At 48.8% G+C, this 13,946-nt stretch overlaps 1 protein-coding gene and 1 long non-coding RNA gene across 2 annotated transcripts; both read left to right on the top strand.

Annotated features, from left to right (window-relative positions):
- The first annotated feature begins 420 nt into the window (after window positions 1-420).
- Window positions 421-3,973, top strand: LOC147959616 (uncharacterized). The gene is made up of 2 exons (XR_015612071.1): window positions 421-1,643; window positions 2,395-3,973. It is a non-coding gene; the product is annotated as an uncharacterized LOC147959616 (long non-coding RNA).
- Window positions 3,974-7,168: 3,195 nt separating this feature from the next.
- Window positions 7,169-8,066, top strand: LOC147959617 (uncharacterized). The gene is made up of 2 exons (XM_087537873.1): window positions 7,169-7,458; window positions 7,538-8,066. The coding sequence occupies exons 1-2, from the start codon at window positions 7,440-7,442 to the stop codon at window positions 7,981-7,983; spliced, it is 465 nt and encodes a 154-aa protein (XP_087393999.1). The 5' UTR covers window positions 7,169-7,439; the 3' UTR covers window positions 7,984-8,066.
- The last annotated feature ends 5,880 nt before the right edge of the window (window positions 8,067-13,946 follow it).

Raw genomic sequence — 13,946 nt, forward strand, 5'->3', positions numbered from 1 at the left:
TTTTTCCTGATTCAGAAAATGTTCAACCTTTCCTTATAAATCCTAAATAATGCCAAGAGCACCTCCTCAAATTTTCAGTTCTTTTGGAAGTGTTTTGGTTGGGCTAAGGATTTATTCGAGTTTGAGTTCTTTTCAAGCTTGTATAAAATTTGCAGCCTCTAAAAATTGCCAAGACATTTTAGTCAAATAGTGGATTAATCCAGGAGCACAAGGGTATGTTTATATCCCTCATATTCCTTTTCAAATTTGCTAGCCTTTTCCTTTTCTGAACCTAGGAATTCCAAATTTTCAGAAAAGAGAGAAAAGGAAATAGGGTCTCCCGAGCAGTGCCCCTAGGCCTCTCTTCAAGCCCAGGAGCCAGGCCGGCCCACCATCCCACCTAGGCCCAGCCGCTACCTAAACCTAACCCTCTCGCCTGCCCGATCCCCATCTCTGCCTCTCCCTCGTCTCCACCCTGCCACCAGAGAGCCCCATGATCGATCCCCATCTCTCCCTTCGTCCTCCTTCCTCCTGGCGCCGCCGCCACACACACACAAACACACGCACACATCGCCAAGCCTCCTGATCCGGCGACCCGCGCCTAGGCTGACCCTCCTTCGCCCGGATCCGGACTGTATCGGCGTCCCGTGACCTCCTCCTCCTTCGTTCCGGAGCCCCCGGAGGCTACCAGCGTCGCCCAGGCATCGCAGCTCCTCCATGCGCATCACCGACCCTCAAGCTCGCCCCTGTCTATTGCGGCGCCCATTCACCTTGCAAGACCTGCACGGCGGCCGGCCATGGAGGCCTTCGTGCTGGCTGCAGCTTCTCCTTCGTGTCCTGGTTCTCCTCCTGCACCGCGTCGCCGGACGGCTCGCCTCCCGCGGCCGCACCGCCGCAACCTCGCCCTGCTGCAGCTGCTCTTCTCTGGCTGCTCATCCCGTCATGGCTGCCATGGCTAGTTGCTCCGCCCTTCCTCGATTTCGTTCCCACGTGCGCCTCGCCCCTCGTGCCTCTGCTGCCTTGCTGCTGCTGTCATTCCAACCTCCTCGTAACAGTAGCACCTCGGTTTTCCCCACCGCCATGGCCGCCGCCCGTTTGTTCCGTCGTTGCTCCCCTGACCCGCTGCTGCCATGGCCTTGCATCCATCTGGCCCTGTTGTGTTCATGGAGCCACTGTACCATGGCCAAGAACGAGACCCCGTGAATGTCAAATTCTTCCACGACGCCAGAACGACTACAGGCCTAAACGGCATGTCCCACTTCGACAAGTGTACCTCTACTTCGGATTCGCCAAGTACCACGATATCCGGAGCCTTCGGATACGTCAAGTTCGACTACCGTCGCAAGAACGAGACTGGCAAGTCCGAAGACCACAAGTACCACGATGACCGACGAATAGTACCACTACCTCCTCGACCCTCGACCCCGTGGACATCAAGTTCCTTGCCGTGACCCCAATCATCTACGGAAACTTGTGCGACTATGAACGTGCACGACCACCGTCAACCCGAAGCGTCTCAGATTCGTCAAGTCCCTCTACAAAAACATGTATCACTACTTCCATTACCGATGTCGTGTACCACTACTTCCACTACGACCGCCCGAGAACGTCAACCTCCTCTACTTTGTACCGAACTGGAACCGTCCCGTTTGCACGCTACAAAGGTATAACCCCGAGACGACGTGTGGATGAATCCATGAGTTGTATGAGATGGATGTTTGAATGTTGTATGCGCTCGTGAACGTTAGTTGTTCCCTCGTTTGACACCGCCATTGACCCGTGGGACCCCGTTAACCGGGAGCACCCCACCATCTCTTGTGTGTTCCACACACCCACACACTTCTCTTTTGTATCGGTATCTCAATCGAGTTACCGGAACCGATATGTTGTCATGGCATCATTTTCGGATTCGTTGTCGTGGAACACTTTCTTTCCACCATGGTGACAAATGCTTCATAATATGCTCATGTCAACATTTTCATAAAAATTGCATAAAACTTGTATGTCATCCGCATCATGCTAACAACATTGAAAATGTTAAAAATTTGTGTTTGCATTGAATTGCTAAATGCATATGGGGACTTTTCCGGAATGGTTGTTATTTCCGTTCATTTAAACTTGCCTAAATGTGTAGTTTACTTATGCTTCACCTCTTGCCATGTTAACCAACATTTAATTTTGATGAGTACTTAAACGGTAGAGAACTGAATAATTGTTGTGGTGTTTCGTCAATATGCAACTCGTTGCATATTGAGATCCACTTAATTTGTAGTATTGTTTGTTGCACTTTGCTGTGCCATGCCATGCCTTTTTAAACCGGACATGCATCATACTTGTTTGTGCATCATGCCATGTTTATGTGATGGTTGTTTACCATGTTGTTTGCTTGTTTCCGGTTGTGCTCCTTCTCGATAGTTCCTATTTCATTGCGATTGTGAGGATTCGTTCAACTACATGGGATCGTCTTCTTCATGGAGTCGTTCTTCTTCCTAGCGGGATTTCAGGCAAGATGACCGTCACCTTGGATCGCACTACTATCTTTGCTATGCTAGTTGTCTCGATGCTATCACTATGTCGCGCTACCTACCACTTGTTTATTAAGCCTCCCAAATTGCCATGATAGCCTCTAACCTTTTCCACCATCCTAGCAAACTGTTGTTTGGCTATGTTACCGGTTTGCTCAGCCCCCTCCTATAGCATTGCTAGTTGAAGGTGCAGTTGCAGGTTGTTCCATGTTGGGACATGGATATCATGGGATATAACAATATCTCTTATTTATTTAATGCATCTATATACTTTGTAAAGGGTGGAAGACTCAGCCTTATGCCTGGTGTTTTGTTCCACTCTTGCCGCCCTAGTTTCTGTCATACTGGTGTTATGTTCCTTGATTTTGCGTCCCTAACACGACGAGGGGTATCGGACCCTCTTGACAGTTCGTTTTGAATAAAACTCCTCCAACAAGGCCCACCCTTGGTTTAAACATTTGCCTAATAACAACCTAAACTTTTCATAGGGAGTTATAAACCTGAGGATCATCTTTATTCAACCCCCCCGGGCCAGTGCTCCTTTGGTTGTTGGTCCGAACCAGGCAGCCTGCAGGGCCACCTCGGGGAAACTCGAGGGCTGGTTTTACTCGTAGCTTGTCCCATCCGGTGTGCCCTGAGAACGAGATATGTGCAGCTCCTATTGGGATTTGTCGGCACATCGAGCGGTCTTGCCGGACTTGTTTTACCATTGTCGAAATATCTTCTGCACCAGGATTCCGAGTCTAATCGGGTCTCCCGCGATGGAGGATTGTCTCCGTGGATTATGAGCTTGTCATGGGCTAAGTTGGGACACCCCTGCAGGGTTTAAACTTTTGAGAGCCGTGCCCGCGGTTATGTGGGAGATGGAAATTTGTTAATATCCGGTTGTAGAGGACTTCAGGAAAACTCTTTTAAAATACACCAACCGCGTTGCGTAACCATGACTGTCTCTTTTTCGGGAAGTTCGAGAAGAGAACACGGTTGGGTTATATTTGAACGTAAGTAGTTCAGGATCACTTCTTGATCATTACCAGTTTGCGACCTTTTGCGTAGTTTCTCATCTTACTCTTGTGCTCATAAGTTAGCCACCATACATGCTTAGTCGCTGCTGCAACCTCACCACTTTACCCCTTCCTTACCCATTCAGCTTTGCTAGTCTTGATACCCATGGTAATGGGATTGCTGAGTCCTCGTGGCTCATAGGTTACTACAACAACAGTTGCAGGTACAGGTAATGAGATGGTCTGACGTGAGAGCAATGCTTGATTGCTTTTGGAGTTCTTCTTCTTCCATCAAGGGAATAGGTCCCGAGTCAGGGGAGCCTGGGCTAGCAGGGTGGATGTCGTTGTTCTTTTTCGTTTGATTTCATCCGTAGTCGGATCCTGGTCTTCTATATGATGGTTGCCATGTATTGGTGTATTGTTGTATGAATGATGTAACTTGTGACGAGTGTAAGCCTTTATCTTTTATTCTCGTCTGTTCAGTACATGGTATGTTGTAATGATATCCACATTGCTATGCGCTCGAAATGTGGTTGTGCCCCAATCATGAGTTCATCACGTGATTGGGATAAAATCGCATCTTGGGCGCTACACATGCGCACTCCGCCGCAATGGTGAAGGACAAGACGGCGGCCTTGGAGCGCACGAAGAAGGCAGCGGCGACAGCAAAGGGCAAGAAGACGGCTCGGGGGACGTCATCGCGGTCTGGTCTGTCGCTGGGTTGGATCCAGGGGGACTGGATCCTCTCCACCGTCGAGTGGGATGACCTGGAGAGGCTTGTTGAGGACGGCCTGATTGTCGTTGGATCTTGGAGGCTGCTGGAGGGGGAAACTGAGCCTCGGCCACACGAGGGTGACAGTGTCCTCCTCACCACCTATGTCGACCGAGGTCTTTCTCTTCCTCCGCACCTGTTCTTTAGGGGTTTCTTGAACTTTTTCAGTGCCCAAATCCACCATTTCCCTCCAAACACAATCACGTATCTTGCTGCGTTTATCTTGTTGTGCGAACATTTCCTGGGTTGCCAACCATAGTGGGGTCTGTTCAAGCATATCTTCACTTATCGTCCTCAGTCAGTGAAGAAAGCCCATCTGACTGACGAAAAGACGCATGTAATTCAGATGTGCGGGGTTTTAGGGATTCAAACTAGAGGTAGGAGTACTTTCCCTTCCATTTCCCTTCCCAAGTCAGTCTGAGGATGGCAGTCGACCTGGTTCTACTACAAGGACGTCCCGACTCTTGGCCAGTCGACTGGTCTCCCCCCTTTCACTATGGAGCGACTCCGCCAACCTTCTTCATTGACTGTGACCCCAGAGGAGAAAGGCGAGGTGACTCTTTTAGTCGTCCAGGTCGTCAACTTAGTCCGGGAGGGGATGACTAGCATGGATCTGTTGGAGGTGTTCCTCAGTCGACACATCCAACCTCTCCAAGCCCGAGACCAGCCGATGTGGATGTACTCAGGCCGTGGAGAAACCGCTCGGGTCCACCCAGAGGAGGTCGCCGAGGAGACGGTGGTTCAGTGGCTACGAAGCATCACTGGAAACAAGGACAACCCCAGGGGGTCCAGGAGAGTTCAGCCATTCGACACCAACCATGAGCCGAAGGAGGTCAGGATTAAAATATCGAGTTCTTTCTTCTTTTGATCTGCTATCGCTCTTAAATCTGACTGACTCTTGCTGACTTGCGCCTTGCAGATTTAAACCAAGATGTACTTGATGCCAAATGGGGAACAACTCCAGGAGGGAGAGGAGAGCGCAGACGAAATCACGGACTGGCAATCCGGAGATGACAGTGACGACTCGGGAAGCAGCGAAGAGGTCAACTCGCCGCCCCGCTTAGAGCGTTGATCCAAACAATCCCAAGACCCTGCAGGTGGGCGCAGCAAGGCAGCTCCTCCAAGCATGCAAGTGCCAAAAGCGCACTCGAACTTCTTCTCCAGAACCGTCAAAGAAGGCTGCTAAGCAGCCCAAGGTTGCCCCACCGAAGCGTTGGAAGGCCATGCCCAAGATCAAGGTGGATGTTCATGTCGCTTCTGCGTAAGTGTTTTGTTTCTTCTCTTTGTCTTCTATGTTATTGTCGACTCATCCACTTACTTGACCGAGTGAGTTTTGGAACTTTTAGTGCTGCTACTTCTCAGACGTCCATGGATATCGACAAGGAGCAAGATGACGAGGAAACTGCAGATGTGGCCACTTCTTGAGTAGGTACAACTCCACAGCCATGCTCTTACTTTGTCAATTGTCCTGGTCATCTACTGAATTCTTACGGTCGAGAGTTTTGTAGCGCCACAAAATGTTATTGAACTTCCAGACGATGATGACCATGAGCACGTGCCACAGAAGAATGCAGGGAGAAGGGGCAGGACTTTGAGCAAGAATGTGCCTGCCAGCAAAGTGTCTTACTCGACTTTAGTGCCAGAACCAGTCATTCAGCATTTCGGAGATCCAGTTCGAACTTCTGTTTCTTTATCTAATCCTGTGTCGACTGATCAAGCCCTTGCTCCGATGTTGCAACTCCATGCTTTAGATCCCCTGGCTGCCTTGTCTGTTCCACCAACTCCGCTTTTCTCACCCATCATGTCCCAGAGGACCAAGTAGGTGCTGCTAAGCAAGCTGTGATCCAAGCAGGCCTAATGATGGACTGAATGAAGGTGGTATACGAAACCAGTAAGGCTGCCTATGATGCCAGCTCTGCTCTTGAAGTCAACGTCAAGGTAAGTGGGATTGTAAGTTGACCTCCGACTGGCTTTCAGCTTGATCTTTGCTTTGTTAGGATATGGTACTTGAAAATTGCTGCTTTATTATTCGTAAGATGTCCGTGGATGAGCGTTTTCAAACCTTATATGCATCTATCATGAATTTGCACTTTGCATCTGTTTACACCCGCTGGGTGCGTTCTTTTGCTTCGTAGCTTTTTTAGTTGAATCGACTAGGTTATGTCGAGTGAACTCTTGAACCAATGGGGGAACACTGAGTGCACCCACTGGGTGTAGTCCCCGACACCGGCGTCAAATGTTTGATTCGGCGGGGGTCTTTCCAAAGTGTCATTTCACCACGGTAGCCTTGAAACTTGTTTGTTTGCAGTACATTCACTCGATCTTAGATGGATCATGTCAAGTGAACTCTGAGCCAGTGGGGGCATGCTAAGTGCACCCACTGGGTGTAGTCCCCGAGACCGCGATCGACTACGGGTAGTCGACGGTAGTCTGAGAACAAATATTCCTGTTGTTTTACTCCTTCCACTCGGGCTGGATGGGCCATGGTGAGTGGGAAATTGAATCAGTGGGGGCAAGCCAAGTGCACCCACTGGGTGTAGTCCCTGAGACTGCTGTTGAATGTTTGATTCGGTAGTAGTCTTTGAACTCTTTTTGTCGCAATAATTTGAACTTGTATCTTATTGCTCGGAAGCAATCGGTCTTTGTTTCTGTCGACTGATGTGTCTTGTTTGTCGGTTACAAAAATCTTGTGAACTTGGGACCAAATTTGCCGATTTGGAGAAGAAGCGGATTGAACTTAACCTCTATCTGAAATTGGCCAAGAAGAACTTGAAGAAAGCTCAAGACGAAGCCGCTGCCAAGGGAGGTAATCAGTTTTGTCGACTGCTCGCCTTGTGATCTTTTCTTTTCAACCGTTAAACCGAGTGATTCCACTTGAACAGAAGTGCTTAGTGAAAATCGCCAACTCCAAGCTTGTCTGAAGAATCTTATTTCGTAGCCGCACAGAAGACGGCGCGGGAAAACACTAAACTTGCTGACAAAAAGTTGGCTTCAGTCGGCAATTTAGAAGAAGAGAACGCCAAGTTGAAAGCCACCGTTGATGAAGCCAAGAAGGAAGTCAAGCAGCTAAAGGAGGAAAAGGTGGCCTTGACAGACAGAGTCGGCGATCTCACTCGGAAGAGGGACAAACTGGAAACTTATCTGGGAGGTCTCGCCAAAAAAATGTTCCTCATGCTTGAAGGTACCTCTCTTTATCCAACTGGCTGCAAAGAAATTTTCGTTGTGTGTTTGTCATTTCAACACTCCCTTTGTTTGCGCAGAATTTTGTCATAACTTTGAGGAAGAAATCGAGTGGATTGAGACAAGCTTAGACCCCATCAACTCCCTCATCAAGGACAAAGCTGCTATGAATGTGCTGCGACTGGAATCTCGTCTCGCCAGTGTTTTGGACTACCTTGGCCGACTGAAGGTAGCGGTGTCACGGATTGACACGGAGCTCTGGCCTGGTGCAACATTCCAGAATGACCATGAGTCACTGATGACTCGACTCAACGGCATCCCTGAGCGAGTGCAGACGTGGAAGAAGTCATCTGCTCGTTGCGGCGTTGACGTGGCTCTGTCGCTGGCAGCTCTCAAGGTTTCCAACACCAAGAAGCTTCAATTCCAATCCTTCATGGAGACCTTCATCGATGCTGCAACCCGCATTGCATACAGCATCAACCTTGACAGTTTCGTCGAGCTAGCAAGTCCTACTCCTGCCGAGTGAAAACTTGATTTTATTTGCCATGGAATGTCGAGTGATCCTGTAATCGTTAAAACTCTTTCGAGCTTGATGCTTGAGTACTTCTCCCGGTGGTTCTGAACCTTTATGGATTTATCCAAACTTGCATTTTCTTTTGAATGTGGTTGCTTTGTCTTTATTACCTTCAGGTTTCTTAACTCCAGAGAATTGGGAATCATAACTAAATCTTCAAGTGAGAGGGTCGTTCTTCACTCGGAGTAGATGTTGTACATGCGGCGCAGCTCCAAGAGCGACCTGACGTTCTACTTGTGGCGCAGCTCCGAGTGCAGGCGGACGTTGTACTTGTGGTGCAGCTTCGCGAGTAGCCAGATGTTGTACTTGTGGCACAGCTGCAAGTGCGACCAGACATTGTACTTGTGGCGCAGCTCCGAGTGCAGCCAGGCGTTATACTTGTGGCGCAGCTCTGAGTCCAGCCAGACATTGTACTTGTGGCGCAGCTCAAGGTGCATGGCCGAGCCTCCTAGTGAGAAGGTTGTTCTTCACCCAAAGTATATTTTGAAACTTAGGCGAGTACGGGTTCGTACCTAAGCCCCCGAGTGGGAGGATTACTCTCCACTCGAAGTAGTTTTCTAACTTAGGCAAGTAAGGGATCGCGGCTAAGTCCCCGAGTGGGAGGGTTGCTCTCCACTCGGAGTAGTTTTGTAACTTAGGTGAGTATGGGATCGCGGCAAAGTCCCCGAGTGGGAGGATTGCTCTCCACTCGTAGTAATTTTGTTACTTAGGCGTATACGGGATCGCAACTAAGCCTCCGAGTGGCAGGACTGCTCTCCACTCGGAGTAGTTTTGTTACTTATGCGAATAGGAGATCGCGGCTAAGCCTCTGAGAAGGAGGATTGCTCACCACTCGGAGTAGTTTTGTTACTTATGCGAATAGGAGATCGCGGCTAAGCCTCCGAGAAGGAGGATTGCTCTCCACTCGGAGTAGTTTTGTTACTTAGGCGAATATGGGATCGCGGCTAAGCCCCCGGGTGGGAGGACTGCTCTCCACTCGGAGTAGTTTTGTTACTTAGGCGAAAACAGGACCGGGGCTAAGCCCCCGAGTGGGAGGATTGCTCTCCACACAGAGTAGTTTTGTTACTTAGGCGAACGCGGGATCACGGTTGTAACACCCACAATGTGGTTATATCTCCCACGTGTCGGGGCATGACTTAGAGGCATAGCCGCATGGTACGCTTGTCGCAAGAGGTTAATCTTCACACATCCCATGTATTGAAAAAGAAAGGGATAAAGAGTTGTCTTACAATCGCCACTTCATACAAGTACAATTTAAACATACATCATCCAGAATACTATCAAGGTCCGACTATGGAACCAAAATAAAAGAAGACAATCCCAAATGGTAGATCCACGATCGTCCCAACTAGGGACCACTATTGATCATCCGGAAAAGAAACGTAGCAACGGAAAGATTTTCATCGAGCTCCCACTTGAGCTCGATTGCGTCACCCGCACTGGTATCATCGGCACCTGCAACTGTTTGGAAGTATCTGTGAGCCACGAGGACTCAGCAATCTCACACCCGCGAGATCAAGACTATTTAAGCTTAATGGTCGGAAAGGGTAGTGAGGTGGAGCTGCAGCAAGCACTAAGTATATATGGTGGCTAACATACGCAAATAAGAGAGAGAAGAGAAGCAACACAACGGTCGAGAAGCTAGAAGTGATCAAGAAGTGATCCTGAAACTACTTACGTTCAAGCATAACACGAGAACCATGTTCACTTCCCGGACTCCACCGAAAAGAGACCATCATGGCTACACAATCGGTTGATGTATTTTAATTAAGTTAAGTGTCAAGTTCTCTACAACCGGATATTAACAAATTCCCATCTACCACATAACCACGGGCACGGCTCTTGAAAGTTTATACCCTGCAGGGGTGTCCCAACTTAGCCCATCACAAGCTCTCACGGTCAACGAAGGATATTCCTTCTCCCGGAAAGACCCGATCAGTCTCGGAATCCTGGTTACAAGACATTTCGACAATGGTAAAACAAGACCAGCAAAGCCACCCGATGTTCCGACAATCCCGATAGGAGTTGCACGTATCTCGTTCTCAGGGCAACACCGGATGAGACATACTACGAGTAAAACCAAACCTCAAGTATCCCCAAGGTGGCCCGCAGTCTACTCGGTTCAGACCAACACTTAGAGAAGCATTGGCCCGAGGGGGGGGGTTAAAATAAAGATGACCCTCGGGTTAATTACTCCCAAGGGAAAGGTATATGTTGTTAGGCAAATGTAAAACCAAGGTTGGGCCTTGCTGGAGGAGATTTATTCGAAGCGAACTATCAAGGGCTTCCCATAACACCCAACCGCGTAAGGAATGCAAAATCAAGGAACATAACACCGGTATGACAGAAACTAGGGTGGCAAAAGTGGAACAAAACACCAGGCATAAGGCCGAGCTTTCCACCCTTTACCAAGTATATATATGCATTAATTAAGATAAGAGATATTGTGATATCCCATCATATCCATGTTCCAACAAGGAACAAACTTCAGCTTCACCTGCAACTAACAATGCTATTAGGGGCTGAGCAAAAGCGGTAACATAGCCAAACAACGGTTTGCTAGGAAAGCTGAGTTAGAGGCTTGGCATGGCAATATGGGAGGCATGATATAACACGTGGTAGGTAGTGCAACATAGTGATAGAACGACCAACTAGCAAGCAAAGATAGAAGTGATTTCGAGGGTATGGTCATCTTGCCTGAGATCCCGCAAGGAATAAAAACGAGTCCATGAAGAAGACAAACGGACGTAGTCAAACGGATCCTCGCAACTCCAGAACGAAACCGAAGCTAATGAGAGAAGAAACCAGGAAAGAAGCAAGCAACATAGTAAACAACCATTACACAATCATGGCATGATGCACAACCAAGTATGATGCATGTCCGGTTTAATGAGGCATGGCATGGCAAAGTGCACAAACAATACTACAAATTAAGTGGAGCTCAATATGCAACGAGTTGCATATTGACGAAACACCACAATAATTATTTAGTTCTCTCCCGTTTAAGTAGTCAACAACATTAAATGTTTGTTAGCATGGCAAGGGGTGAAGCATAAGTAAACTACACATCTAGGCAAGTTTAAATGAGGCCGGAACAATAAGCAACAAGTCCGAAAAAACCTCATGTGCATATTTTAGGTTTGGTACTGTTCTGCCCTAAACCATATTTTAGAGTTGTTAAACATGCAAAGTAACGCCACCATGTTAAACTAGGCATTTTTCGACCCCATTTACATCTAAAGTTTGTTACAAGCCGAGTTACGGTTAATTAGTTATGAATTAAATCATTTAATAAGTTATTTGAGCAAATTAATGCAAACAGCAAGTTAAAATTTTTTAACATGCATGAAAGTTGGATATTATGAAACTAGATGAATTTCTAAGCATTTTCCATATATAAAGCATTATAATCCGATGCACGGTTTATTAGTTATTAAATGCTGACCTCGAAGGGGTTTTCTGCAAAACTGGAAACTCTGGATAAAAGGATAGATCACAGAACGGAAAAAAAATATGTCATGGGCCGAATGTGGAGCTACAGGAACTGGACGGCTCACCAGGCCTCATGGGCCGGTTGATGAAAGAGGCCCCACAAGGGGCGCAGCTGGGCTTGGTGTACGCTTGTGGCCCGAGAACAGAGAAGGCCGGCTCGGGGGACACAGTCAACGGGCACGGGCGCTGCTCATCCTCCTCTGGAGCAGGGAAGAGGCAGCCATGGCAGGCGGGCGCCGGGAGGCTCGGGCGATGGCGTTCTACGGGACCGGAAAAGCGTGAGTTTGTACGGCGGTGGAGGGGTCGAGCTCGATGGAAAACGGCACTCCGACGAGGTCTGAGAGGCGCGAGGGGAGCTGCTGGCGTTAGGGATGAGGGCAGGCAGCGGTGCTCGGGTGGCGAGACGCAGGCCTCCTCCTCCTCTGCTCAAGGCAGAGAGGCGGGGCGTCGGGGCTCCAGGTCCAGTGCTGGGACGGGACACAGGAAGCTGTCGGAGGCTGCTGCTTGTGACACGACGTCCATGACTGCTCCTACTGCAAGAAGAGAACGAGGGAGAGACGTCATGAGATAGAGCCGGGGAGGAGATAGGTGAAAGAAAAAGGGAAAGGAGAAGGCACGGCCTGGCCATGGTCTTGCCGGCGGCGAGGTTCGCTCGCGGCGGCGGGATCGTGAGGTGGAGGAGCGCTCAGGCCGAGGGGGGGGGGTTCGGGACTGCGGGGTCCGACAGGGATGGACGAATAGGAGGCACAGGAGCTCTCGGCTCCATGGAGGTGCTCGAGATGGAGTGGATCTAGGGAGTGGTGGAGAAAGGCAGGGGTGTCGAGCCTGCTGCTGCTGTGGCCTCGATCCCAAACTGGATCGAGCGCCGATAGGGGAGGATCGGTCAGGGGAAGATGAGACTACGAGGCTGGGGGTGCTGCGGGAGGATCCCGATGGAGAGGCGAAGTGGAAGGAGAGGTAGCTGGCTCAGTTGGTGTGCTGGTGAAAGTGAGGAGGGGATTGTATTTGATTTGGTTCGAGCGATGGGGATCCCGAGTGTGGAAGATGAGTGTGGCGGCGGTGGCAGGGACAACTGCCTAGAATTTAGGGTTGCTGGTTATATAGTGAGTGGGTTAGGTTAGGGGCTAATTGGAGCCTCTGATTTAGATCAGATGCTCGAGATAAATATGCTAGGGAGACCAAAAAGAAAAACAGAGATGTTTTAGGGATGTTAGGGGATGCTCTGAACGCAACAGTGATGACTGAGAGGTACAGGTTCGGGGCAGTTTTCGGACGCGCACGAGAGGGGTCGATGCACTGTGCAAGGGGGGTCAGGTGGTTAGGAGGGGTGTGAAGAAGGTCTTGGACTGAGAGGAGAGAAGAGAAAGCGGCCCAACATGGGTTTTCGAAGACTGAAAACGTCCGACTTTTGACCGGCTATAATGCCGCTATAGTTATCTGTTGGGGCATCAAATAGTCTCCGAATGCGATGAAACTTTGCAGGCGGCCTACCTGCAACATAAAAACACCACACGCCAACTTTCATCCTGTTCCGAGAACATTTTCTGGCCACTTATAAAATAATATTTCGGACGTGCCGCGGGCGCGTGCGAGTGTGGTTGGGCTCAGAACGGACAACAGGGAGAACTGGGGAACCCGGATGGATGCAAGTTTTGAAAACATGATGATGCAAGGCACATGCTGACATGGCAAGATGCAACACGCAAGCAAAAGACAAGGCAACAACAACGAATAACTGGAAGACACCTGGTGCAACGGTCTCGGGGCGTCACAACACTCCACCAATACAAGAGGATCTCGTCCCGAGATCTAGAATGGCACCAGAGAGAAACGGAAGAGGAAGAGAAGAGGTAAACTAAGTTGCTTCTTTGACAAACGAGTGAAACCAAAGAACCTTGCGAGGTTGGACAAATTGAAAGAAGAAAACAACGAAGATGAACAAAGTTGAAAACACTCCGTTGGAAAAGAGGAACACGGAACATTACTAGATCCTTGTAGGTTGAAAGACATAAGAAAAGGGTTGCAATGGACAAGACGTACATGCAAGCACTCCAGTTGAAACGAGATGTACAATGAATGATAAAGATCAATTACGACAACACTCCAGTTAGAAATGGAAGGTAGAGAATATGAACTTGGCAAAATGAAAGCACTTGGATGAGAGTCCGGTTAGAAGAGGAATGATACACACAACACTCCGGTTAAAACAAGATAGAGAAGGAATAAGAATGATATAATTTGGATAGCACCCCAACTGTAAATGGAAGGAATTGAACATAAACCTAGGAAGATTGGATGATACTTGACGAAACCAACAACACCTTGCCTCCAGAACTACTAAAAGAATGGCACAATGGGTAAGAAAGATTTTAGACAGCACTCCGGTTGAGAAGGGAGGTAAAACTTGACAAAATGGGAAGAAC

The sequence above is a fragment of the Triticum urartu genome, chromosome 7A, assembly GCF_056163025.1.
Source record: "Triticum urartu cultivar PI428250 chromosome 7A, HENAU_Tu73, whole genome shotgun sequence".
Taxonomy (NCBI): domain Eukaryota; kingdom Viridiplantae; phylum Streptophyta; class Magnoliopsida; order Poales; family Poaceae; genus Triticum; species Triticum urartu.